Consider the following 25,748-nt stretch of genomic DNA (forward strand, 5'->3'; position numbering starts at 1 on the left):
ATGGAAGGTGAGAGGCGAGAAGTTGACCAGGTGGAGAAGAAGGAGTGGAAGAAAGGAAGAGGCGAGGAGGAGGAGGAGGGGAGGAGGGAGGAGGAAGCGGCAAGAGTCTCAAGTGATGCTGGGGAGTTGGACGCGAGGGCCCTCCCTCCTCTCGTCCGGGCTGCCTTTTGCAGTTCTTTTGCAAACCCTCCCAAGCGAGATCCCTCCTTCGGGAGGAAGAAGAGGAGGAAGGAGGACGAGGCAGCCTGCTGCTGGCATTTGGCCTCCAGCCTTGGCCAGAGCAGGAGGAGTCTCTGGCCCAGGGACTTGGGGGGGACTGGGAATCGGATCGGGGGCAGAGGGGGGTCCGTCTTCCAGGGCCCCATCGGAGCCCCCAGGATGCTTCTGGAGAGATCCCGGGGGAGAAAGGAGGAGCCCCCGAAGCCTGCGCCTTCAGCCGGACTCCAGGTCGCGAGCTTGTCCGTTGGGCTGAGACGCTGTAGCCATGGCCATCTGCTGCCATTCGGGGGCCTGTGTGTGTTGTGTGTTGTGTGTGTTGTGTAGTTGTGTATTTGTGTCTGGGGAGAGGAACAGTCCAATGGGAGGAAAGAGAGGAGGACAGGGGAGGCTATTTGGGGAGCATCCCTTGGCTTCTTGCAAACTGCATCCACCATCATCATCCTCACCATCATCATGATCACTATTATTCCTATGATTTTGCAACCATGTGGGTTGCCCTAGTTTTGCTCCCAAATATTCTATATCTATATATTGCAACCTCTTTTTTTTTGTAAACAAGAAATTGCAATTCTTTTTTTTGGGGGGGGGGATAAATAAATAAATTTGTAGATGCTTTTGCAAAAATATGCTTTGGGTTTGGTTTTTTGCAAAACAATTAAATTGCCATTTTTATTTTTATTTTAAAAAGCAAAATCAATGGCCATTTTTATTTTTCGTTTCGGCAAACAAAATGAAGTACCATTTTATTATTATTATTATTATTATTATTATTATTTGGCTAGCAGAACATCAGTTTTGGGGGTGAAAAAATATTTTTTTTTGTGAAACTGCAAATCTTCTTGCAAACAATAAACTGCCAATTTTTTGGGGGGGGTCAAACAATATTATTATTATCGCAATTTTTTTGGGGGGGTGAAACAATAAATCACAACCGTTTTTGGAAACAAGAAATTGGCAATATCTTCTTGCAAACAATAAATTGCCATTTTTAAATCTTATTTTTTTTGCAAAGCATAAATTGCATGATTATTTGTTTGCAATTATTAATGCATATTTTTATTTATTATTATTCCTTTAGTTGGTAAATTGCCATGATGATGATGATGAGTGTGATGATGATGTGAGCCACCTTCGGCCTACAACCACCCAAATAAAATCAAAATCAAGCTTTAAAACCAAAACTCCTGGGCAATTTTTTCCTTAGGGAGGGACTTAGCCCGAGAGCAAAATCCTTGGGCAAAAGTCTTAAATTTTTCCATTGTGGGGAGGAAATATTCCTTGGGTAATATTACGGTTGTAGAGAAAAGGTCTGTGTGTTGTAGTAGTAGTTAGTAGTAGTTGGGGAGAAAATCATTGAGGGTTAATCTTGGCCAAATGTCCAGGTTGTGCGCCTCTGAGCCAGGAGTGTGATGGTGCAGCAAAAAGGGCCAATGTCCTTTTAGCCAGCATGAAAAGAAGCATCATTTCCAAGTCCAGGGAAGGTAACGTCCCTCTGTTGCCTTAGTCCTTTGCACCCAAAAAGCCACAGCAAAAGCAGAACAGCCAAAGGAGAACCAGTGGTTGTGAGACCTTAAAGCCACGAACAGGTCCCAGGGTCAGAAAGGAGGGTTTCCGCTGTGAACCCAGCAGGGGTAGGGAAGCCTAGTGGGGAGAGCCACACAGTCCTCGGGCCCCGTGGACTTGAAGCAAACGCCTTCAATCGCTTGGCAAGTTCCCAAATGTTTGCCCTAAAGTTGCGAACCATTCTTCCCAAATAATTGACTGATGGCTGCTAGCCGCCTTAAGTCCCTATACCGGGGGAGGCAGGATATTATTATATTATGATGATGATGATGATGATGATGATGATGTTTAGCCGCCTTGGTCCCATACGGGAGGAAGACAGGATATTATTCGTATCTTATTCTTATGATGATGATGATGTTTAGTTGCCTTGAGCCCTATATGGGAGGAAGGCAGGATATTTATTATATTATTATTATTATTTTATTAGTGATTATGATGATTATGATGGTTGATATGCCACCTGAGCCCCACATCTGGAAAAGGCAGGTATTATTTATATTATTATATTATTATTATTAGTGATGATTATGATTATGATGATGATGTTAATAGCCACCTTGAGCCCCCATATCTGGAGAAGGCAGGATTTATATTATATTATTATATTATATATTGAGATGATGATGGTGGTGATGATGGCTTAGCCGCCTTAAGTCCATTATACCTGGGGGAAGGCAGGATATTATTATTGTTGTTGTTGTGTGTTGTTGTGATGATGATGATGATTAGCCTTGAACCCCCAATACCAGAAGGAGGTGGATGATATTATTATTATTATTATTATTATTATTGATGATGATGATGATGATGATGATTAGCCACCTTAAGTTCCTATACTGGCTGGAAAGCAGGATATTGTTGTTGTTATATTATTATTTGATTATGTGATGATGTGTTTAGCTGCCTTGATCCCGTATACTGGCAGGAAGGTGGGATATAATAATAATAATAATAATAATAATAATATAATAATAGTGATGATGATGATGATTAGCCACCTTAAGTTCCTATACCTGGAGGAAGGCAGGATATTATTTATTATTATTATTATATTATTATTGTGATGATGATGATGATGATGTTTAGCCGCCTGAGCCCCTATACTGGGGGAAGGCATGGTATTATTATTTATTTATTATTATTATATTATTATTTATTAGTGATGATGATGATGATGATGATGACCTTAAGTTCCTGTACCTGGAGGAAGGCAGATATTATTATTAATATTAATATTATTATTAGTGATAATAATGATTAGCTGCTTTCAGGCCCTATACCTGGAGGAAGGCAGGATATTATTATATTATTATTATTAGTGCATGATGATATTGACAAAAACCTTTTGGAAGAAGGAGAGGAGGCAGCTTTTTCTCTCAGCGCTCTCCCTTGTTTTTCATGCATTAAATTTATATTTTTGAATGGTACATTTTTTAAAAGCACTTTGTGAAAGATTAAAATCCTTTTTTGATCTGGTGTTTGTGTGTGTGTGTGTGGTGTGTTGTGGGAGAGTATGTGGATCTAGTCATTTGGGTGTTGGACTAGGACCCTGTGATCCAAGGAATGTTGTTGTTTTTAAATCTATTGACTTTTGTTCAAGAAGTCACACCTCTCAGCCTCCGAGGAAGCCATGGCAAACCCCCTTTGAACCAATCTGCAATAAAACCCCATGATTTAGGGTCTCCATGAGTCTGAAATGCTGGGACTTGGGAAGAGCAACAACAAAAGTTTGTGGATCCTTGTAATGGTCGATTCTGCCAGGAGAGGCAAACTATCATCATCATCATCCTCATCTCATCATCATCATCATCATCATCATCAATCATCATTCATCCATCTCCTCATCATCATCATCATCATCGAGTTCTGGAGAGGGATCATTTGGGGATCTCTTTGGGATGCTGGGAGCTGTAGTACAAAACCCAGATGCCTCCCTCTATGGTGGCCTAGCTCTGGTCCCTTCTTAAAACCAAAACCAATGTGGGATTCCGTTTCTCTTCCCCCCCCAAAAGAGAAGAAGGAAGAAATAAAAAGGCACGAGAAGGAGAAGAAGAAGAAGGAGGAGGAGGAGGAGATAATAGATAATGAGAAGAAGGGGAGGAGAAGGAAACAAAAAGGTGATGATGATGGAAATAAAAAGATAAAGGAGAAGGAGAAGGGAAGGAAATAAAAAGAGAATAAAGAAGGAGGAGGGGAAATAACAAGATGTGATGTGATGATGATGATGCTGATGATGAAAATAAAAAGATGATGCTGCGAAGAAGAAGAAAAATAAAAAGATGGTGATGATGATGATGATGCTGATGAGGAGGAGGAGGAGGAGGGGAGGGGAGGAGGAGGGGAGGAGGAGTAAGGAAAATGTTTGGACTTTGACTCTGGAAACCAGGGTTCGAATCCCCGCTTGGCCATGGAAACCCAGTAGGTGGACATTGGGCAAGTCACAACTCTCTCGCCTCAGAGGCTGGCAATGGCAAACCTCCTCTGAACAAATCTGGCCCTGATCCTTCAGGGTCTCCATAAGTTCGGAAACGCCTGGAAGGCACCACCAGAAAAAGGAGGAGGAGGGGGGGGGAGGAAATAAAAAAGAAGAAGAACATTGACATAATACAAAAGAAAGAACAACGAAGGAGCAGGAGAAGGAAGGAGAAGGGAAAAGGGGTGGGATGTGTGGCCTACCTTTATTGAAAGACGAGTTGGACACAAAAGCAAGTGAGGCTAGTTTTTTGCCGACTGAGACCACCCAAATATGTGTGTGTGTGTGTGTGTGGTTTATATACATATAGTGTGTCTATGTGTGTTTGTATGTGTGTGTGTGTGTGCATATATATGTGGTCTATATGTATGTATGTATATGTATTGTATCTAGTGTAGTGCTCATGTTATACATATATGTGTGCGTTTATATACATATAGATAATCAAGGGAATAAATTCTTCATCCCGGGTTAGTAGTTTCACTGACTCAGTATGGACTTGCTAAAGCCAACCTTCCATAGATCCCACTGATTCAATAGGTTCCTCTATATTACAACATTAAAACAAATTGCAATTTGAACGAATGAATTCCAGTTTTAAAACAATGCCAAGCACTTTAAAACAAAGCAAATGCACATCTAGTTGAAAGGTTATGACCAAAGACTAGATAGAAGGCAGCAGAGTTTAAAGGCGGATAGTTGCAGATCAATATACAAATAATTGTAATGTAATATATCGGCACAGATTGAGAGGTAGCTCTGTATCTAGCTATAGATGTTGGTTCTATATTTATTATCAAATATTTCAATGCATATAGTGTGTGAGTGCATATGTATACATATTTGTGTGTGGTTGTGTGGTGTATGGTGTATATCACGTATGGTATATATATATATATAAGATAGATAGATAGATAGAGAGAGGAGGAGAGGAGAGAACATGATGTTTATTTCATCTTTTTTCATTCCTTTCACCCATGCCCTGCTATATCTATATCTGTATCTCTCTCTATATGGTCAGGAAGAAACTTTCTTTTGTACCTATATCTATATATATATCTGTATTTCTCTGTTTGCCACTCTCTCTCTCTATATATATATTTATCCGTCCATCAGGAATAATCTTCTGTATTCTGTTCTCTGTCTAAAATCTCTCTCATTATATTTATTTATCCCATCGGTAAGAATCTTACCTATGATCTGTATCTGTTATATTTATATACTTGTACTGTATCCAACAAAAGTAAATGTACATGTGTCCAACGATGCACAGGCACTATCAAAAAACATCTGACAAATGGCACATAATCTCAGAAAAGACTACAACAACTGACTTACCTACTACTACTCACTTACTGCTACACGCTATCTATTTATCTGAACACCAAACCTCTAAATGATACCTTTATTGGCCAACCGAAATGCACAGTAATTTGTTGCAAGCTTTCAAAGCTCCATGGGCTTCTTCATCACTCATGATGTTACACAACCTACACACACAACACACACACACACACACCACACACACACACACACACACAGTGTGTGGTGGTGTGTGGTGTGGTGTGTTGTGTGGCCTTCAAGTTGTTTCTGACTTATGGCAACACATCATGGGGTTTTTCTGGCAGTATCTCCGGATGGGTTTGCCCTTGCCATCTTCTGAGGGGCTGAGAGAGTGTGACTTGCCCAACGTCACTCATTAGGTTACTGGATTCGAACCCTGGTCCCCCGCGCCATAGTCCGAGGCTCAAACCACTCCGCCATGCTGTCTCCCCTATAAATGTCTAAATTCTCTTAAGAAGAGAGACGGAAGATGGAGAAGGTTAAAGAGTTCATGGTCAAAATGGGCCCAGATTTCAGGTCCATATTGAATTGGCGAAGAGGGAAAACGTGGCAGAAGGGACTGACGCCTATGTTATGATCGGAAAGGAAAACCTTATGAATGGAGTTTAGATGGCGCTTTGAGACTAGAAAGGATATCTAAAGAGATTTAAAAATGAGGTTGGACGAATAAGACTCAAGGCAAGGACTTTCTTTCATGTGTGATGGACTTATAGAAAAACCATAACAACCAGCAATAATGGAAACCATTCATTGTATGATTCAGAATATTCTTCCAATGAAAGTAGTTTTCTGATGGAGTAAAGTAAAGAGTAAAGTAACCGTTAAAGTAAACAGTAAATTCCCCATGGCGCAGTAAGTAAAGCAGTTCCAAGGAAAGGAACAGCAATAGAAGATACTGCCGTCTAGGATTGCAGCAGCAAAGCGTTCTATGCCCGAGATGGACGAATATGGGAATCTCATTTTAGCGGATTGATATTGAGAACTAGCGGGGGAAATGGATGAATTAACCATTTTATCCAAGAGAATAAACAAATGTACAATTGGGAGCCTTTTGTACCATTTTTGCAGAGAAAGGAGAACAAAAAATAGCAATAGGTTTGGAATGAGTTCTTTTCGAAGCCTCTGTGTCTGTATCACTCTGGCCGGAGTTTTCCTGACCTTTCAACTTGCAGGTGACCCAACAGGTTGTAGATAGACCCTGGTTGGCAAGAAACCTGATCGGCCGCAATTCATTTCGCTTCGAAGCGGTTGTTGTAACGTTTTATGAACAGGGATACAAGGCAATCGGACTAAACTTGGAGGGAGAGAGCATCGAAAAGAAAAGAGGACTCTCTCAATAACTCCTTATTTTTAATATCGATAAAAGACAGCCAAGGCAAGTAAAGCAAAGGGTTGGGAACACGGCACAGGAAGGTGGGCATGGGAAATTAAATGTGACACCGCGAAGAGGGGGAAGTGGTACAGTATAGACCTGGTTCGATAGAGCATCGAATACCCAAGTCACACTCTCTCGGGCTTCAAGGGAAGGCAATGGCAACTCCTCAAGCCCATCTTGCCAAGGAACCTGTGATAACTTCGCCATGGGTTGCCAAAGTCAACAACAACAAACCAACTATTTGTACCATCGCACTTCCAACTTCTGTGTACGGGAGGACTTTCCCAATTTGCAGCAACGCGAAACCACAAAGAATAGCGGATCTTATTGAAACGAACGGCTTCCAGCAAATGTTACCATAGAGTCTCACTGGAAGACTGAGAGATCCTAGAGGAGAACAGCTTTCTGGCATTTCAAGGCCCTCTAGGTGCTTCTCTGGTCAACTTCCGCTGGAGTGTACCATCAGAACTGTGGGAGGTCCTTGGAAAATGCCTAGAGAGACATATAAAACATCTTGGGTCAAACTATGAGTTAAGTATAGGATTTACATTGACCCCTGGATAAGTCAACCCATGTTTTTGACCAATGTTTCTAGCTTATACATGAGTTATTGGTGCTAGCCATCCGTGGCTAGGGACTGGCCACTATTCCCTGAATAGGAACCCACGGGACTTTGCTGAGGGCGAACCCCAAAATTGACCTTTGGGTGTTTGTGTGTGTATTGTGTGTGTGTGTAAGGTGAATATAATTCACAAGAGGCTGCCAACCTATCCATGGCATTTCCGTTAATCACTTTCCTCCCTACGCATTGTAATTACATTGATACATCGCATATCGCCAAGCTATAGTCGCCTTCTTGGAGATTAATGCGCCACTTAGCGGAGCAGAGTACCTACGGTGCAGAAAGATGTTTAATGTGTTTCGTCGCCATCCTCATCATCACAACTACTAACTCTTGTGATGGTCCAAAACACGTTTCACAGTTTGACAATGATATGATGCAAAGAGTCATTGTTATCAGCAGCAGCAGCAGCAACAAACAACATGGATGCCTTTATGGTCTCTTCCATGTTCTTGATTCTACCCTTGTTACTATGAAATTGTTAAGTTGTTGGAATGGTAATAATCACCGTCATTTTAATATCACAACAATATCTGATTCTATTGGTTTAGGCCCAACTCGAGAAGTCTCATTGCTCATTGTTGAATGGTGAGTCAAAAAAGAGCTAAACCCATTCACTGAATGGACCTTCTTTAGTTGGGATTCCTTCCTTCCTTCCTTCCTTCCTTCCTTCTCCTTGTCTGGTTCTCCTTCCTCCCTTCCCTTCCCTTCTCTCCTCCTCGATTCCTTTCCTTCCTCCCTCCCTTCATTCCTTCCTTCCTTCCTTCCTTCCTTCCTTCTTCCTTCCTTCCCCCCTTCCCTCTCCTCCTTCCTTCCTTCCTTCCTTCCTTCCTTCCTCCTTTGTCTTTCTTTGTTCTCTCTTCCTCCCTTCCCTTCCCTTCATCCTTCCTCCCTTCTCCCTTCCTTCTGTTTCTTTGGTTCTCCTTCTCCTTCCTCCCTTCCTCCTTTCCTTCTCTTATTTCCTTCCTTCCTTCTTTTGCCTTCCTTCTGTCTTTCTTTGGTCCCCCTTCCTCCTTCTCTTCCCTTCCCTTTCTTTCTTCCTTTCTTTTCCCTTTCCTCCCCTCTCTTTCTTCTTTTTCTTTTTTCCCCTTCGTTCCTTCTTTCTTTTTTCTTCTGGAAATCTGAGCTCCTTGCAATGAAGAAAGTCCGATCTTTTTTCATTCTCCGTATTAAGACAGCAGACCCTCAAATGCCCTCAGCATTTTTAATTTAACGAACTGGAGATATTGATTGATTGATTGATCTTTCAATTGATTTGTGAGCCGCCTTGGGTCCCTTTCTGGGCGAAAGGTGGCACAGAAATGAAAATAAAGCAAAATAACATTTTGCCCAGCCGTCCCAAGGCGGGAAGGGTCCAGAAGAGGCCAGAATAACGGAGAGAGTAACGACGTTCCTCTCTCCTAACTGCCTCTCCGTTAGACTTGCTTGGCTGAACCTTACACCGTTCCTTTCATTTATTGGTTTACTTTATTTACATGCCGCCTTTCTTCCAAGGCGGCTCCATCACGCATTTAAAACGGTTTGCCAAAAAAAGAGGTGGAAACCCGTTTTAAACAAAACACACCAAATGAAAGCACCACGAACGTGATTTTTAAAATGATTTAGTGATTTAATGCGCAAATGTTTCTAAACAGAAAGACCTGTACAAACTCATACCTGTTCCCATACATAAATAAAAGCGATTTTAAAATAATAACGAAAGTTAAAAGCAGATAAAAGATGGATCTCTTCTTTGAAAAATCCGCAGAAGGATGGATTTGGGGATAAATTCTGGAGAGTAGTGTCCCTGTTTGAGGCTCCTTTCTTGGGGATGATGGGAGTTGTAGTCGGCGGAAAGGACCTTTCCTTTCTAGGAACCTAAACTTCAGTTCTTCGCCAAAGCTACGTTTGGAGTATTTACCCCTCTTGAGCCACAAAGGTTTTTACTCCGTTAAATATGTATAGTACCTTTTGTTGTTGTTGTTGTTGTTGTTGTTGTTGTAGTTGGGGTTTTCAAGCCCTTTTTGACTGATGCCGACCCTCAATTTATTTATTTCATTTTTTACCCCGTGCCGCCTTTCCCCTCGCCCCAAAAAAGGAGCCCAAGGCGGATCACAAAAAGAATAAAAACTATTTAAAAAAAACAACTTTGTAGATTTTTTTAATGTTAAATCATTTAATTAAACAAAATAAAACGGCCGAGCTGAGATTCGAACCCTGAGTCATAGCTGTTTCTTCTTCTCTTCTTCTTCATCTTCTTCTTCCTCCTCTTCCTCTTCTCTTTTTAATAATATAGAATTATTTATTATTATTTATTATTATTTACATATTTGTTTTTTTTCTCTTCTATGTTTATAATAATAAAATTATTATTATTATTACTCATAGTTGCTGCTGCTTCTCTTCTATTTATAATAATAATTATAATAATAATAATAAAATATTACATTGCTATTATTATATTGATTTATATCCCGCCCTTTCCCCAAAACTGGGACTCAGGGCGGCTTACAATATTAAATCGACAACAACAACAAGACAATGAAAAGCATACAAAAAGGTGCATTGATATAAAATATTTAAAATATAAATATGATTTCAATATATATATATATATAAACCGTTACCGTTTCAATCAAGTAATGTTGGGAAATATATATATATATATCCACACACCCACACACCATTTACTGTTGATTATAAATATATATATATATATGATAGATAGATCTAGATATATAAGAATATATATATATAAAGATTACATTTAAAAATCGTTACCATTTCAATCATGTAAATGTTGGGATATATATACTATATATATATAAACCGTTACCGTTTCAACACGTAATGTTGGGATATATATATATTATATATATATCCCCACATTTACATGATTGAAATGGTAACGATTTTTAAATGTATATTCTTATATATATATATTCTATATCTCTTATCTATCTCTATATATATATATTATAATTTCAATCAAGTAAATGGGTGTGGGTGTCTTGTGTGTGTGTATAATCTCCCAACATTTACTTGATTGAAACAGTAACGATGTTTATTTTTTCAGTACTCCGCCTTTCCCCCCAAGAAAAGGGCCCCTCCGAGGCGGCTCACAACAATCTGGTCCCTATCAACTTAAAACGGGATTTTTAAAAAGCGATTGTATCCAAACAGCGGAATTAAAAGCCATTTTGGAAGGAAAAGCCCGAAGGGAAAGAGGCGATCGGAACAGCCTTTGATTTCATTTCTTCACATTTCATTTCTTCGTAGTCTCACCCAATTTTATTGATTCTGGATGGAGAGACCTTTCCATTGACTTGGAAATACCCTCCATCCTTCTTTTATTGGAAAGGACTGGATGCTGTCGGCTCTCTCTCCCTGGCTTTGGGTTACACGTGTCTTCCCTTCAGACGTGCAAAACGGTTCTCTTCCCTTTTTCTCATTCCTGGGGAATAAATGTGGGGAGAAGAGGCGATTGAAGAGCCCTTGAGGTGCTTTCTCCACTGTTTTATATGACTTTAAACCCAACACCATCAACCCCTTAGGAACACGATTTTAGTTCTTGTTATTGAGGAGGAGTTAGGGAAGAGACTATTGATTTATTGATTTTATTGATTTGTTTATGCCGCCTTTCTCCCAGAAAGAGACCCAAGGCGGCTTACAAGAGGAAAACATCTAAAAAAAATAAAATTGCACCATCAATTTAAAAAAAAAACGATTACAATCCTTTATTTAAAACAATATTGGGCCTAAACCGTTTTGAGGTGGATGTGTGTGCGCCTCTCCTTCGCTCATGGGTTCATTCATTTCTTTCCCCTTCCTTCCTTCCTTCCTTCTTTCCTTCCTTCCTTTTTCTTTCGTTTTTTTCTTTCCTTCGGTCCCACTTTGGAAGAAAGGCGGCATACAAACGAAATGTTTTTCTTTCCTCTTTTCTTTCCTTTTATTTTTTCTTGGGTTCCACTGTAGAAGAAAGGCGGCATACAAATGAAATGAAATATTTTTCTTCCCTTCTTTTTTCTGTCCTTCTTTCCCCTTTGTTCCATCTTTTTTTCTTTCCTTCTTTCCTACGTTTTCCTCATCATTCTGTTTCCCTCCCTTCTTTCCTTTGTTCTAATCCCTTCTTTCTTCCCTCTTTTCTTTCTTTCTCTTCCCTACTTTCCCCTTTCCTTCTATTTCCCTTCCTCCCTTTTTCCCTTTTTCCTCTTCCCTTCCCTCCCCTCCTTTTTTGGTTCCTCCCTTCAACCTTTCCCTCCCTCTTTTCTTTCTTTCTTTCTTTCTTTCGTTCGTTCTATCTTTTCCCTTTCCTTCTATTTCCCTCCCTCCCTTCTTTCCTTTTTCTCTCCTCCCTCTTCCCTTCTTTTTTGCTTGCTTGCTTGCTTCCTTCATCGTTTCTTTCTTCCTCTTTTCCTTACATTTTTCTCCTTCCTTTTCTTTCCCTTCTTTCCTTTCCTTTCAGTTTCCTCCCTACTTCCTCTTCCTCTTTTCTTTCTACCCAACTTACACGTTTCTCTAACCCTCTTGGATGGAGTGGGCTGAGGGCAGGAGATTTCTTGCTGGAATATGCTAATAACTCCAGCAAAACCAACCAACCAAAGAAGGAAAAATTGCCTCCGGGGAAACTTGGCTCAGCTACTCCTAGCCATCAAGCGGGACTTCTCTGTCCATTCTCCTTCTCCTTTTCCCTTTATTTCTCCTCCTCTTCCTCCTCCATCTCTTTATCCTTCTTCTAATATTTATTTGTTCCGTGAATCCCATTTTGAGAGAACAATAGGATATAAACCCAATAATTAAACCAACTAAATGTATATGGAGTGAAACCTCCTCCCCCCATACTAGAGCCAGAGGGGTGATCCTTCTTCCTTTTACTCAACCTCCCAATGAATGCCCCTAGAGCCCCCATTCACTCCCTTTTCCGACCCCCCTTTTCCTTCCTGCGAGGGAGAAACCAGCCTGGACATAATGGTTTGAGTGTTGGACTAGGACTCTGGAGAGCAGGGTTCAGTTCCCAGCTCGGCCATGAAACTCACTGAGGCAAGCCACACTCTCTCAGCCTCAGGGGAAGGCCATGGCAAACCTCCTCTGAACACACCTTGCCAAGAAACCCCCATGATAGCTTCGCATTAAGGTGGCCATGAGTCGGAAAGGACTTGAAGTCACACAGCGACAGGGGAGGACTCTCCTGGCCCTCGGCCAGCCTTAGCGCCGAACAGGCAAAGAGGGGGAGCTGTCCGCGGTGCTGAACGCCAGGGCGATGGCTGTTCTTATGGGAGCTGTCCCTGGTGCTGAAACAGGGAAGGCTTGGCATTGTAGAGGCAATATACTGGGGAGTGGTGGTGGTGGAGATGAATGGATGGAGAGAGAGATGGAGGGATGGATGGAGAGAGAGGGGGGATAGACAGACAGACGGAGAGATTGAGGGATGGATAGATAGATAGATAGATAGATAGATAGATAGATAGATAGATAGATAGATAGAGATACATGGAGGGATAGACAGACAGACAGACAGACAGACTGTCAGAGAGATAGAAAGATGGATAGGTGATAGATAGATAGATAGATAGATAGATAGATAGATAGAGGGATACATAGATAGAAAGACAGAAAGACAGACAGGCTGATATTCATGGCCCTGTCCGTGGTGCTAATTCTCATCCATGGCTGCTGTCGGCAGTCAGCAGATATAATAATAATAATAATAATAATAATAATAATAATAATAATAATAATTTGTTTTATTTATATACCGCTATTCCAAAGATCATAGCGGTGAACAGCAAGTAAGCTAATTAGCAAGTAAGCATCCTAGAGCTGGAAGAGACTCCCAAGGGCCATCCAGTCCAACCCCGCTCTACCATGCAGGAACTCACAACCCAAGCACCCCTGACAGATGGCTATCCAGCCTCTGTTTTAAAAAACCCCAAAGAAGGAGACTCCAACACACTTCTTCTGCTGCCCAACAGCTCTTATCATCAAGGAGTTCTTGCTGATGTTGAGGCTGCATCTCTTTTCCTTTGGCTTGAATCCATCGCTCCAGGTCTTAGTCTCTGAACACACTCCAGTGCCCAGAACTGGACACAGTATTCTAAGTGAGCCTTGACCAAAGCAGAATAGAGTGGTCCTATGACTTCCCTTGATCTGGACACTAGACTTCTATTGATGCAGCCTAGAATTGGAGGAAGCAAAGGGCGGCCTTTGCTCCTTGCCTTCCATCAGGAGTCTTGCTCTCCTGGCTCTTCGGTCTCTGGGTCTGGCCCCTTAAAGGGGAGGTTTCCGCAGAGCCTTTCCCTCCCCTCCCTTAAATGAATGCCTGCCTTGCAGAGTTTGGAGGGAGCGCGAAGCGACGCCAAAGATGGATGCAAGGAAGGAAGCGAGGCGAGGCCAAGAGCCCCCCGCTTGCACTCAGACCCTGTTTGCACTGCTGGCAAGGCACCAGGAGGCCCGGAGAGGTAAAGAGGAGGAGGCTTTGTGGGTGGGTGGGGGGGAGGGAGCAGATCCTTGGAGATCTGGAGATCCCTTGGAGAGATCTGGAGATGCCTGGAAATGGAGAAGCCAGGTGTGTCTTTGTGTGTGTGTGTGTGTGTGTGTGTGTGTGTGTGTGTGTGAGGAAAGATGGATAGATGTGGGTTCAGGAGCTCCATCCATGTGGGTTCACTAGTTGGCTTATCATCATTATCATCGTCATCATCATCATCTATTTATCCATCCATCCATCCATCCATCCATCCTTTATCTCTCTCTCTCTCGATCCCTCCATCTCTCTCTCTCTCTTTATTTATTTCTCTGTCTGTCTGTCTGTCCGTCTATATATCTCTCTATCTCTATCTATCTGTCCGTCTCTGTCTGTCTGTCTGTCTATCTATCTATCTATCTATCTATCTATCTATCTATCTATCTATCTATCATCTACCTACCTACCTACCCACCTATCTATATGTCCGTCTGTATCTATCTATCTATCTACCTACCTACCTACCTACCTACCTATCTATCCATCCAAATTTCCATCCATCCATCTCCATCTCTCTCTTTTATTCTTATTCTTATTTTAATTTTATGTATTTTATATACTTACTGTATTTTATGGCCTCGGTTCTATGTTCTCATTGTGTGGAATTATTTTTTCCATATGTATATTCATTTTCGGTACGTAGAGAGATCTTTAAGACTAAACTGAAAGGAAGAAATTGGCCGCCTGAGCTTTCCTAGACCGAAGTCTACTTCCTCCGATGCATATTGCCTTGGGTCTCTAGATCCCTAAATTAAATTAAATGCAGAAGTATGTAGAGAGATCTTGGAGCCCCTTTGAGACTAAACAGAAAGAGAGAAATAGGAAGCATGAGCTTTCCTAGACTAAAGTCAACTTCCTCAGGATGCATTCGATGCATTAATATTTTTATCACTGTTCGCTGTTAAAATGCAGGATTTTATTCCTTATTAGTCGTTTTCTAGGTACAGCGCTGTGTAAAATTTGCAGTGCTTTATAAACAAACGAATAATAATAATAATAATAATAATAATAATAATAATAATAATAATATGCATCCGAGGAAGTAGACTGGAACCCTGATCCGATCCAGCCCACCCTACCCCAAGTTTTGAATTATTATTATTATTATTACTATTACTATTATTTGTAACCTGCTCTTTTCCCAGAACTACTCCAAAATATGAGAAGAACATTGCAATTGAACATCCATGATCTGCAGAATTATAATAATGATAATGATGATAATAATAATAATAATCTGGGAGAGAAGGAGGGGGAGTAGAGAGGAGAAAGAAAAAGAAAGAAGAAAGAAAGAAGAAGGCCTTTCTGGAAGGAAAGGAGGGAATGCCTCCCATATGTGAGGGTTGTGGGACGATGGAGGAAAGAGGGGCCAAGAAGAGCCTCCTCTTCGGGGGAATGGTTGGCCGAAAGAACGCCCGGAATCCGGCATTGGTCTCCCGAAGAGCTCCGGCATCAATAAGGCTTCCGAGGGAGGAAGGCAGCCAAGGGATGGAGATAAGAGAGAGAGAGAGAGAGAGAGAGAGAGAGAGAGAGAAGGCAGAGGGGAAGATGCTTTTTTTAAAAAAAACTTCCTGGAAAGAAGAAAGAAGGAAAAAGAGAAAGGGAGGAATAGAAGAATCCTTCCCTCCTCCTCCGTCATTCCCTCCTCGTCCTTTCATCCATCCCTCTTCCTTTTCTCCATCGTTTCCCTCCCTCCCTCCCTCCCTCCCTCCCTCCCTCCCTCCCTCCCTCCCTTCTCTTCTGTCTTCCTCTCCCCTTCTTCTTCTTTCTTTCCTTCCTTCTCTTCTCTCCTCCTCCTCTTTCCTTCCTTCCTTTCCTTCCTTCTGTCCTCTTCTCTTCTCTTCTCTCCTCCTCCTCCTTCCTTCCTTCCTTCCCTTCCCTCCCTTCTTCCTTCCTCTTCTCCTCTTCTCTCCTACTTTCCCTCCTTCCCTCTCCAGGGACTCTGCAGGATCGTAGACCAACCCTCAAACCACTACGCAACACTACCCTTCGAATAACAACAGCAACAACAACAACAACAACAAAGCACTGCTTTATAAAAAGAATTTGAAACTTCGCATTACTAGAAGAAGTTAAAAATATAAAATAGTTGAAAAATATAAAAAAGACCCCAATAAGGAACCTCTTTGGCTGCAATTGCATATTAAAAGCCTGCTTGCAAAGAAAAGTTTTTGCCTGACAGCAAAAGGAGACAATTGTTGTTGTTGTTGTTGTTGTTGTTGTTAGGATTGGGTATTTTTATTTACAGTCATAGACCAATAAAAGAAGATCCCATTTACAAATTTAAGAATCACATTAGATTAAAACAGTATAAAATGACAGTACAATAACATAATTTATTATTATTATTATTATTATTATTATTATTAGGATAGGATATTTTAATTTATGTTGAAAGACCAATAAAAGAAGATCCCATTTACAAAAATTAAGAATCACATTGGATTAAAAAAATATAAATGTACAGTACTGTAATGAAGTAATTTATTATTATTCTTATTATTCTTATTCTTATTATTATTATTATTAGGACAGATTATTTTTATTTATGGTCATAGACCAATAAAAGAAGATCCCATTTACAAAACTGAAGAATCACATTGGACTAAAACAGTATAAAATTACAGTATTATTATTATTATTATTATTATTATTATTATTATTATTATTAGAATATGATATAATGATGGTGATGATTAGTATTGATTTTGTTGATCATTTGTTTCTGAGATGATTTTAATAGTTGTAAAAAGTCTACATTTATTTAAATCCCATTTAGACGATGCGTTTCCTATGACTCCGACTACCATCAAGAACATAGGTCCATGAGAAAACAAGCAAACAAAGTAACTTAAGTCCACATTTGGGTAACACCTTTATTAGGACCAATGGAAATACCATTAAAATGCATAAGCTTCTGAGTTCTCCAGAAACCTTCTTCAGCCAAGGTGGTTTAAAAGAGTGTAAAGAATGAGCCTAGAACAGAAAAGTCCAAACTTTAAGCCCATGAAGTCTACGGTTAGAGATAAAGTGCATTTGCATTGTACAGATATATTAGCTGGATACTGTTACAGTTGCCCCAGCTGCATCCTAAGGTATCCTAGGATTTGTAAATCCAGTAACATCCAAACAATGATGCTTTTATCAGGCCAACCAAAAGTGTTGCTTCCTCCAGAATGGTTGGTTGTCAGCAATGACCTTCCAATGGACTATTTATAGTCTGGCAGCCTCTCGAATCTGTTGTCTGATTAATGAGCGTTCCCTGGTTAAACACTCTGAGCATTGCAGACCTTCCCTTTCTCAGCTATGCTCAGCTGCTATGTCTGTGTGCTGTGGCTGCAGGGGAGTGTCAATGACATGTCCTCCTGTCCTCCTAGCCTTCTGATTCTCTGCCTGTGTCACAGTTTGAATCTGGGTCCCAGGGACTAGGCATCACACCTTGCCCTTCTGCTTCACTGTGTCACAGTCTGAACCTGGGTCCTGGGAACAAGAGATGGCACCATTTTACTATGCCATTGTATCTAATGAGACTTAAGCATCCATTAATAATTTTGATAACAACGGTGGGCCCTGGAACCAAACCCCAGTGGATACCAAGGGCCCACTGTACTTGTATGTCTTTGCTAGTCTTGTTCTTTTCACTCTTTATGTTCTTATGTATATATTTTGGACTAGTTTGCTGTAGCTGAAGAAAGGCTGGCAGCTTAGTAGTGAGATAAACATGTGCCAGGCAACAGTCACATCATGCATGCAGGGCCCATTGTTCCCTCCAGTGCAACGGATGTATTCTGCTGACAGTAGTGGAAGTGGAGTTGAGCATACAGCAACATTGCACATTGCAGTGGTGCACTGGCCATTTCACACTGTGTGTTGCACTTGAGCATTATTCAATGGCCTCCAGGCTTTGTGGTGCTGGCTTTATTGTGCTGACATGTATTGTGCAATGTTACCATTCTGCAAGGGAGTTGCTTATTGATGCATATTGATGATGCATCTTTGCATACATAGATTTATACTATGCTGAGGGAATAGTATACTACCACCTAGGTATGTACTGGCCAGGGGACACCTCCTATATGTGGGTGAGGAGACCTCATTTTATAGTGATATGGGGTTTGCATTGCTGACTGGGTGGTTTTGGAATTGTGTCCCCAAAATGTCACTTTCCAAAAGCCCTGCTAAAAGATAAGAAGGCACATTGGCCAAAATTCTGCAGCTGTCTTTCTCATACGTATGTTCACACTTAAACACTTTGGTTAAATGCAGGGTGGTAGCATCCATTCCTAGGGCTGCATCTGCACTGCATAATCAATGCAGTTTGGCACCACTTTAATGACCATTGCTCAATGCTTTAGAATGCTGGGATATGTAGTTTTGTGAGATATATAAGCATATAAGCGTATAAGTGCATCTGCTTGCTTGATATATCTTACCTGCACTCATCTGCATGGGAGTGTGACAACAAAAGCGGAAATACATATGCGCGCATCCTTGACTGACAAGTTAAAGTAAATGAATAATGTGGAGCGACTGCTGTTGTGTGGCCAAAAATAATTCAGGGAAGCTTGAAATTTTACATCAGTGCAACCTCTGAAAGGCGGAATGTGGCTGCTTAATCCAAATTTGCTGCAGATAGTCTTGGTGTCACATTTAATAGATAAGCCCCAGGGTTGCTAAGAATCTGGAAAATCTGGGGCACCTTAGCACAGAATCCCACATGGAGGAATACACAGCCACAGCACTTTTAAAAGATGTCCATCCTACCTCTGCTTAAATGCCTCCAAAGATGGAGAATCTGCCGTCCTTTGAGTAAAATGGAGTACCGCAGGGGTTTCAAGAGGGACTGTGAAGCCTATGGAGTAGCAATGAAGTATTTAATCTGCTTTTTCTCTCTCTTCCCCACCAGAAATCCCACTCTGTGCAGGTTGCAACCAACACATCGTGGATCGCTTCATCCTAAAAGTGTTGGACCGCCATTGGCACAGCAAGTGCCTGAAATGCCACGATTGCCAGGTCCAGTTGGCCGAGAAATGCTTCAGCCGTGGGGAGAGCGTCTACTGCAAGGAGGACTTCTTTAAGTGAGTATTGGTCATGTACTGCCTGACCTTAGTTTAGAAATTGAAGCCGCACTGTGAAAGCAGAATAACTTTATTTGGGAAGCTAAAGCAATTCACAATTCACAGTATGGCGACGTTAATCTGGTAGGGCTCTAAACATGGTGGAAATGCCCTCAATTTGGAGGCAGGGTTGGGAGAAAACCCTGTGATATATATATATATATATATATATATATATATATAATTACAGCACATACACCCCTCCACATTTTTGGTTTAAACACATTTTCCTTTTTGTTTTGGCATGAATGTGCAGCACTACACCAATGCAGGACTAAATCCGAAAACTGAATATCAAAATCCTGTTCAGATGTTGTGCCCACTAGTTTCAATAATAATTGTTCCTTTAAAAAGTACTGCGTTCCTGAATTAAACAGACTTGCAGCCCAGGTCGCCCTCCATTTCATAGACTGTCTCTTTGCTTGCCTTCTTTCCTGCCTTTCCAAAACAGGAGGTTCGGGACCAAATGCGCCGCTTGCCAGCAAGGTATTCCTCCAACCCAAGTGGTGCGAAGAGCGCAAGACTTTGTCTACCATCTCCACTGCTTCTCCTGCATTGTGTGCAAGCGACAGCTGGCCACCGGGGATGAATTCTACCTCATGGAAGACAGCCGGCTGGTCTGCAAAGCTGACTATGAGACGGCCAAGCAGAGAGGTAGGGTTGCAAATGGGCTGGAGCCATGGGCCATAGGTAGCAAGGGGAGAAATAATATATGTTGCAAATAGTTAGTTGAGCAGTGACATTCCTTAGTGTGCCCAGGTCTGAGACATTGCTATATAAGTCATCTGGATCCATGTGCTTTGCAATCTAACTCTCTCTCATATTAAATCTAACTCTCTCCCTCTCTATTTCTCCCTCCTTCCTATTTATATCATAGAATAAGTTGGTCTATCTGTCTGTATGTCTCTCCTACTGTTGTTGTGTGCCTCCGAGCCGTTTCTGATTTATGACAACCCTAAAGGTCTTTTCTTGGCACGACTGGTTCAGAGAAGGTTTGCAATTGCCTTCCCTTGAGGCTGAGAGAGTGTGACTTGCCAAAGGTCACCCAGTGGGCTTTATGGAGGTGCTAGGCATCAAACCCTGGTGTCCAGAGTCATAGTCCGACAGTCAAACCACTACGACACACTGACTCTTAACAAAGCAGAATTCTGGGGTTTTTAGTTTGGTGAGATATTTCGGCCTCATTCCCACTACCTTTTAAACTGGATCACAAATCGAACCGATTTAAATGACCATGGTTCGCACTTGAACTAAATTGCTGAAGCGATTCAGAGAGGGAGCCCACATGCCAGACTCATTTAACCCACATCTTTTTGACAATGATTTTTTCCATGTCTTTTTGGATAAATCAATTCCGCACAAGTGTGAACCAGATGCGGATCGGAATCGATTTAAATTTGCCCTTCAATCGGCTGGAGCGGGTCCATTTTGAATTGATCCATTCATCAATGTGAACCACAAGTGGGTTATTTTATTTTGCAGCAAGAAAATGCGATCGGGGCAAATGTGGTGTGAACCACGCTCCGCTGCCGAACCGATAAATCGATTCAGATTGCAAAGCGATTTATTTGTAAGTGGGAATGAGGCCTGTCAGGGAGTTGAGTGAGAATAGTTGTGGCATTTCCAGGGTAATTCTTCATATGGACATAAATTCAGCTATTAATTCCAAGTAGATTAGACCCATAAAATCAACGGTAATTTCATAAATCAACAGTTGCACAGGCTCCAGTTATTCAAGAATCTAGTCTAGTTGGGTCTAATAACTGGATTTAGGCACCATTTTATTCTGAAATACAATCGTCTGCTTAATTTAAGACTTGTGTTTTATTTTTAGTTTCTTACCACCAAGCCTATAAAATGGGCTCATTTTATGTTTTAAAATCCTATTCGGTCTTTATACCAAAGACATTACCACCATTGCTGTAATCTGAATGTGTTTCATTTCTGAATGTACTTTGGTGATAAAATATGCGAACTTTTCTTTTTGTCACATAAGGCATAAAAAGGAGGAAAAAAGGTCCAAACATCATGAATTGATTTTTTAAGTTTAACTTGAAATTAACTTGGCACAGAATAAAAGCAATGCAAAACGGTTATCAGTAGTTAAACTGAATAAAAGCAATAAAAATGGTAATGGGAACTAAGAAAAATATATGATGTAATCCAATCATTAAAAGCCACTGAAAGCATTGCTTTCGAATCAATGCCTTCTCTCCCATTAACGCTGATGGATTTGGAATCAATGGACTAGTTACATCTTTTGACCAAGGTGGCCAAGATCAGAAGCACAGTATTGGCTCTCTGACATATCCTTGTATTGCGAATCCGAAGATTTTACCTTTTCTCATTTATGTTTGTGAAACTATCATGCACCCAAAGCTGAGGACATCCAAAGCAGTGAGTCAGTGAATTCAGGTTACAAGTTAATGGTGGGACTGGTACTACGATTTGAAAGCCTTTTGCGCTATCGCTGCCACGGACAGGTTAATGATAAGGACAGGGAAGTGATCCTGCTTATATCAAACCAAAGGATTAAATCGAGGTTCCTTGGGAACTGTAGTCCAAAGAAGTGGACACGAGTTCTCTAGCAGATAATTTTAATTCCCTCACCAAACTACAAATCCCAGCATTCCATACAATGGGGGCATGATTGCTAAAGTGGTACCAAATACTAGAATGGAGCAATGTAAAATGCATTCTGTGCTCCTAATTTTTCATTGTTTATTGCATGGGTTCAAAATGCATTTAGCTGGGGTGGGTTAAGAGGGTCTGGATTCCTCAACTATAGCCTTTGAGCCTCTGGACATTTATACCTTGTCTCTTGGGAATTTTTGCAGAGGCCGAGTCCACGGCAAAGAGGCCCCGGACGACAATCACAGCCAAACAACTGGAAACTTTGAAGAACGCTTACAACAACTCCCCCAAACCAGCTCGCCACGTACGAGAGCAGCTGTCTTCAGAGACAGGCCTGGATATGAGAGTGGTTCAGGTGAGCGATGGAGTCATAGCGAGAAAGCACAGTGGTTGGGTTCCCACATGCTGGTATGCAAGGTTATAGGAAGCCCATGAGAAGAGCATGAAGGCAGCGCAACTCTACTCGGTGTCTCCATGGACCAATTACCTTGAATCCCTCCTGGACTTAGTGCATCCTGTTTGCACAATGCAGGGCCAAACCTCTGAATTGAGAGTGGACTGTCTTCATGATACAAAGCACCAGATTTGGGATTCCCCCCCCATAACCTGCATGTAAATAATTTACCTTTTACTATTGGTTTTTGGCTTTTTCCGCAGCGACAATGATGTCTGTCTTTACTTGCGGTCACTATGAGCCACTTGGCACCACTGCTGCAGGTACAAATTTAGTCAAAATGAGACATCTGCCATCAAAAACATGGTTTGGCACCAGATTCTGGCCTCAGCAATGGCACCCTGGGGCAAAGGGGGACCGCTTGGGAAAGCAATTGTCTATGAGAGCCAAAAACCTGTACCAAAAGAGAGCAGGTAAGGGGGGAATTTGGGGCTAGAATATTCTGGGGGCACTCCAGAGTATTCTCCTAAGTAAAGACAAAGCCAAGGTGTGTTTGGGAGCATGGGGGGTTACTATCAGGAGATGTAGCATGAAGACATGATAGATGTATTTCTCATGATGCATACCGTAATCTTGGCTGATGGATGGAGAACTAGGAGAGGTTTAAATTGTGATTGGGTCATGAGAAGTGTCCCACAGGGTTGAAGATCAACCCCTGTAAGTTGCACACCATTCGCTGAACATGAATCATAAATGCAACAAGTGCTGGGCATTAGGCTCAGAGTGGAATCAGATGAAGTAGGCTGTCATCATATCTTAATGTAGGTTTGTTCCGAACCATGTCCCATATTATTCACATTATACCCACAATTTTAAAGATGATGTCCAAGACAGTTGACCTAAAAGCAGACAGATGCTTTCATCCTGATGATGGGAAACTAAGAGGTTCACACCCACTTTTTGTAATAGTCTCACAGACTTTCAGTGGGATAAATAAACTTGGAACTCTAGCCTCAGTTAATGTATTTTGCTATTTCTCTGTACTGTTAACCCTTTCAGACTGAAATGCATTGTTAAGGTGTCTCTTCCCAGGTTTGGTTCCAGAACAGAAGGGCCAAAGAAAAACGGCTCAAGAAAGATGCTGGAAGACAAAGATGGGGACAGTATTTTAGAAACATGAAGCGATCGAGAGGGAACTCCAAATCGGACAAGGACAGCATCCAAGAAGAAGGCCCAGACAGTGACGCTGAGGTTTCTTTCACAGGTACAAAAGGAAACCCAGGTTGTGTGTAAGACCAGTTCAGCCATGAAAGCTAGCTAGTAATTCTGCTAGCAATGGGATCAGGCAATCTCATTGTTATTCGCATAAAGGCCGAAATCCTACTGTTACTCCCACATAGAGGTTGCTGTTGTTGACTTACAGTTATGGTGGCCCTATGAATGAGAGATTAATGTTTTCAACAGCCTACTTCAGGTTTTGCAAACTTGGGAACCAAGTCATAGAATCACAGAGTTGCAATGGGCCTCGTGGACCACTGTGTCTAACCCCTGTTCAATGCAGGATCTCCAATTAGAGCATTCCCAGCATCTAGTCTGGCTTCTCAGCAAAATGCCATCTGATGTAAGAGATCCATCCGGCAGCACTGCTACTGTCAGCATAGCTTTTGGCCTCACTGACACATGTTATCCCATCACCACAAAAAGGTAATGCCATGGTGGGCCCAAGTAGAGTTGAACCACTGGGTAAATTAGATTTACCTACGCACTGATTTACTGTTGAAAAAATGATCCCCTGGCTGTACTCTAGCTGGGATGAAACAACATGAGTCCAGCTTAAAAAGAGAGGTATCAGGACTGATCCTTACACCTGGTCAAACCTTTAGGGTAGGCATTATAGCTACACAGTGGGAAAGAGGCATATTCAAAGCCATTGTAGATTAGGACCTCAGTAAAGGAGCCAGCATGACGTTGTGGTTTGAGTGTCGGATTGCGACTCTGGAGACCAGGGTTTGATTCCCCACTTGATCCCCATGAAACCCATTAAGTGACCATGGGCAAGTCACACGCTCTCAGCCTCAGGTGATGGCAATGGCAAACGTCCTCTGAACAAATCTTGCCAAGAAAACCCTTAGGATCAACATAAGTTGGAGACAATTTGAAGGCACACAACACACACAGACAGAGAGAGAGACAAAAGATTTATGGTATGTCATGATACAGCATGGCCACGTTTCTTAACAAAACTGTTTACTTTCCCTCTTTCAGATGAACCATCAATATCAGAGATAAGTCACTCCAACGGCATTTACAGCAACCTTGGCGAAAACTCCCCTGCTTTGGGGAGGCAAGCCGGGACCAACGGCAGCTTCTCATTGGAACACAGTGGCATTCCGAGTCAGGATCAATACCACGACCTCCGATCCAACAGCCCTTATGGGATGCCCCAGTCACCAGCATCTTTGCAAGCTTTGCCCGGTCACCAGCCTTTAATGTCCAGCTTGGTCTACCCAGACAGCGGCTTGGGCATTGTAGCCCAAGGTGGACAGACCATGCCTCAGCCAATGAGGCTGCTAGGTGGGAACGGACCCAGTTCAGATCTTTCTACAGGAAGCAGCGGAGGCTACCCAGACTTCCCTGCCAGCCCTGCCTCTTGGCTAGACGAAGTGGATCATGCCCAGTTTTGATACAGGACTGAAGATCTCATAGGTGGGCGATGAAGTTGACCTGAACCAGTTTGATACAGGACTCAAGAGCTCATGGAAAGGCAATGATGTTGACTGCACTCAATTTTGATACAGGACTGAAGAGTTCATTGAAGGGTGATCATTCAGCCTCGGGTAATAAAAGGCAGAGGAACAACAAGGGGATCGGAGGAAAGTGGGAGATTCGCCAGCAAAGACAACTGACCCAAAGCAACACACAAATTCCCTCTCCCTCAAACCCAAGGAACAGCATAAAGAACAGGTTAATGAAAACAACGAACAAAACAAAAACGAGATCTTTTCAACTTGACGGACACCCCATTTTTTTGCATCTTTGTCCCACAGAGTTGTTGAACACCGAATAGACTTGTGTTTTCCAGGTTTGATGGTGTGTATGTGTGTATGGGGCGGGTGGGTGAGGGGTTATTTTGAGGGTTTCAATCTGTTGTCCACACAATTTTACATCCACTCCAGGACCAGCCACTGTGTCCCAACTTATCAAGATTATATATATATATATATATATATATATATATATATATATATATAGGGTTCAAGACGATCATCCATTGTCAGACGAGAAGAAAGGTACATTTAAGGTTGGTTCAAGAGGTGATTTTCCTGATGTGGGAATGGGTTTATTTTTCTTCCTTTACTTCCTTTACTTTATTTCCCTTCTGCCACCTCAAAGTATCTGGAAGTGGAAGCTCATTTCTATACAACCTCATTTATTAAAACAACAACAACAACAACTGTGGCATGGTGGCAGATGAGTGGGAGGGCTGTATGGGCCTCCCCATAGG

The 25,748-nt window shown here is 41.7% G+C and overlaps 1 protein-coding gene across 1 annotated transcript; it reads left to right on the top strand.

The window, feature by feature from the left end:
• LHX3 (LIM homeobox 3) lies at positions 1–25,327 on the top strand. The gene is made up of 7 exons (XM_042478725.1): positions 1–7; positions 196–447; positions 19,005–19,176; positions 19,667–19,869; positions 22,053–22,204; positions 23,336–23,507; positions 24,509–25,327. Exons 1-7 carry the CDS (start codon positions 1–3, stop codon positions 24,925–24,927), a joined length of 1,377 nt encoding a protein of 458 aa, XP_042334659.1. The 3' UTR covers positions 24,928–25,327.
• The last annotated feature ends 421 nt before the right edge of the window (positions 25,328–25,748 follow it).

Source organism: Sceloporus undulatus, chromosome 7 (assembly GCF_019175285.1).
Source record: "Sceloporus undulatus isolate JIND9_A2432 ecotype Alabama chromosome 7, SceUnd_v1.1, whole genome shotgun sequence".
Taxonomy (NCBI): domain Eukaryota; kingdom Metazoa; phylum Chordata; class Lepidosauria; order Squamata; family Phrynosomatidae; genus Sceloporus; species Sceloporus undulatus.

Coding starts and splice junctions, on each gene's coding strand:
- LHX3 (XM_042478725.1), top strand. Junction 448..19,004: donor CGCCTTCAGCCGGACTCCAG/GTCGCGAGCTTG, acceptor CTTCCCCACCAG/AAATCCCACTCTGTGCAGGT. Junction 23,508..24,508: donor CGCTGAGGTTTCTTTCACAG/GTACAAAAGGAA, acceptor TCCCTCTTTCAG/ATGAACCATCAATATCAGAG.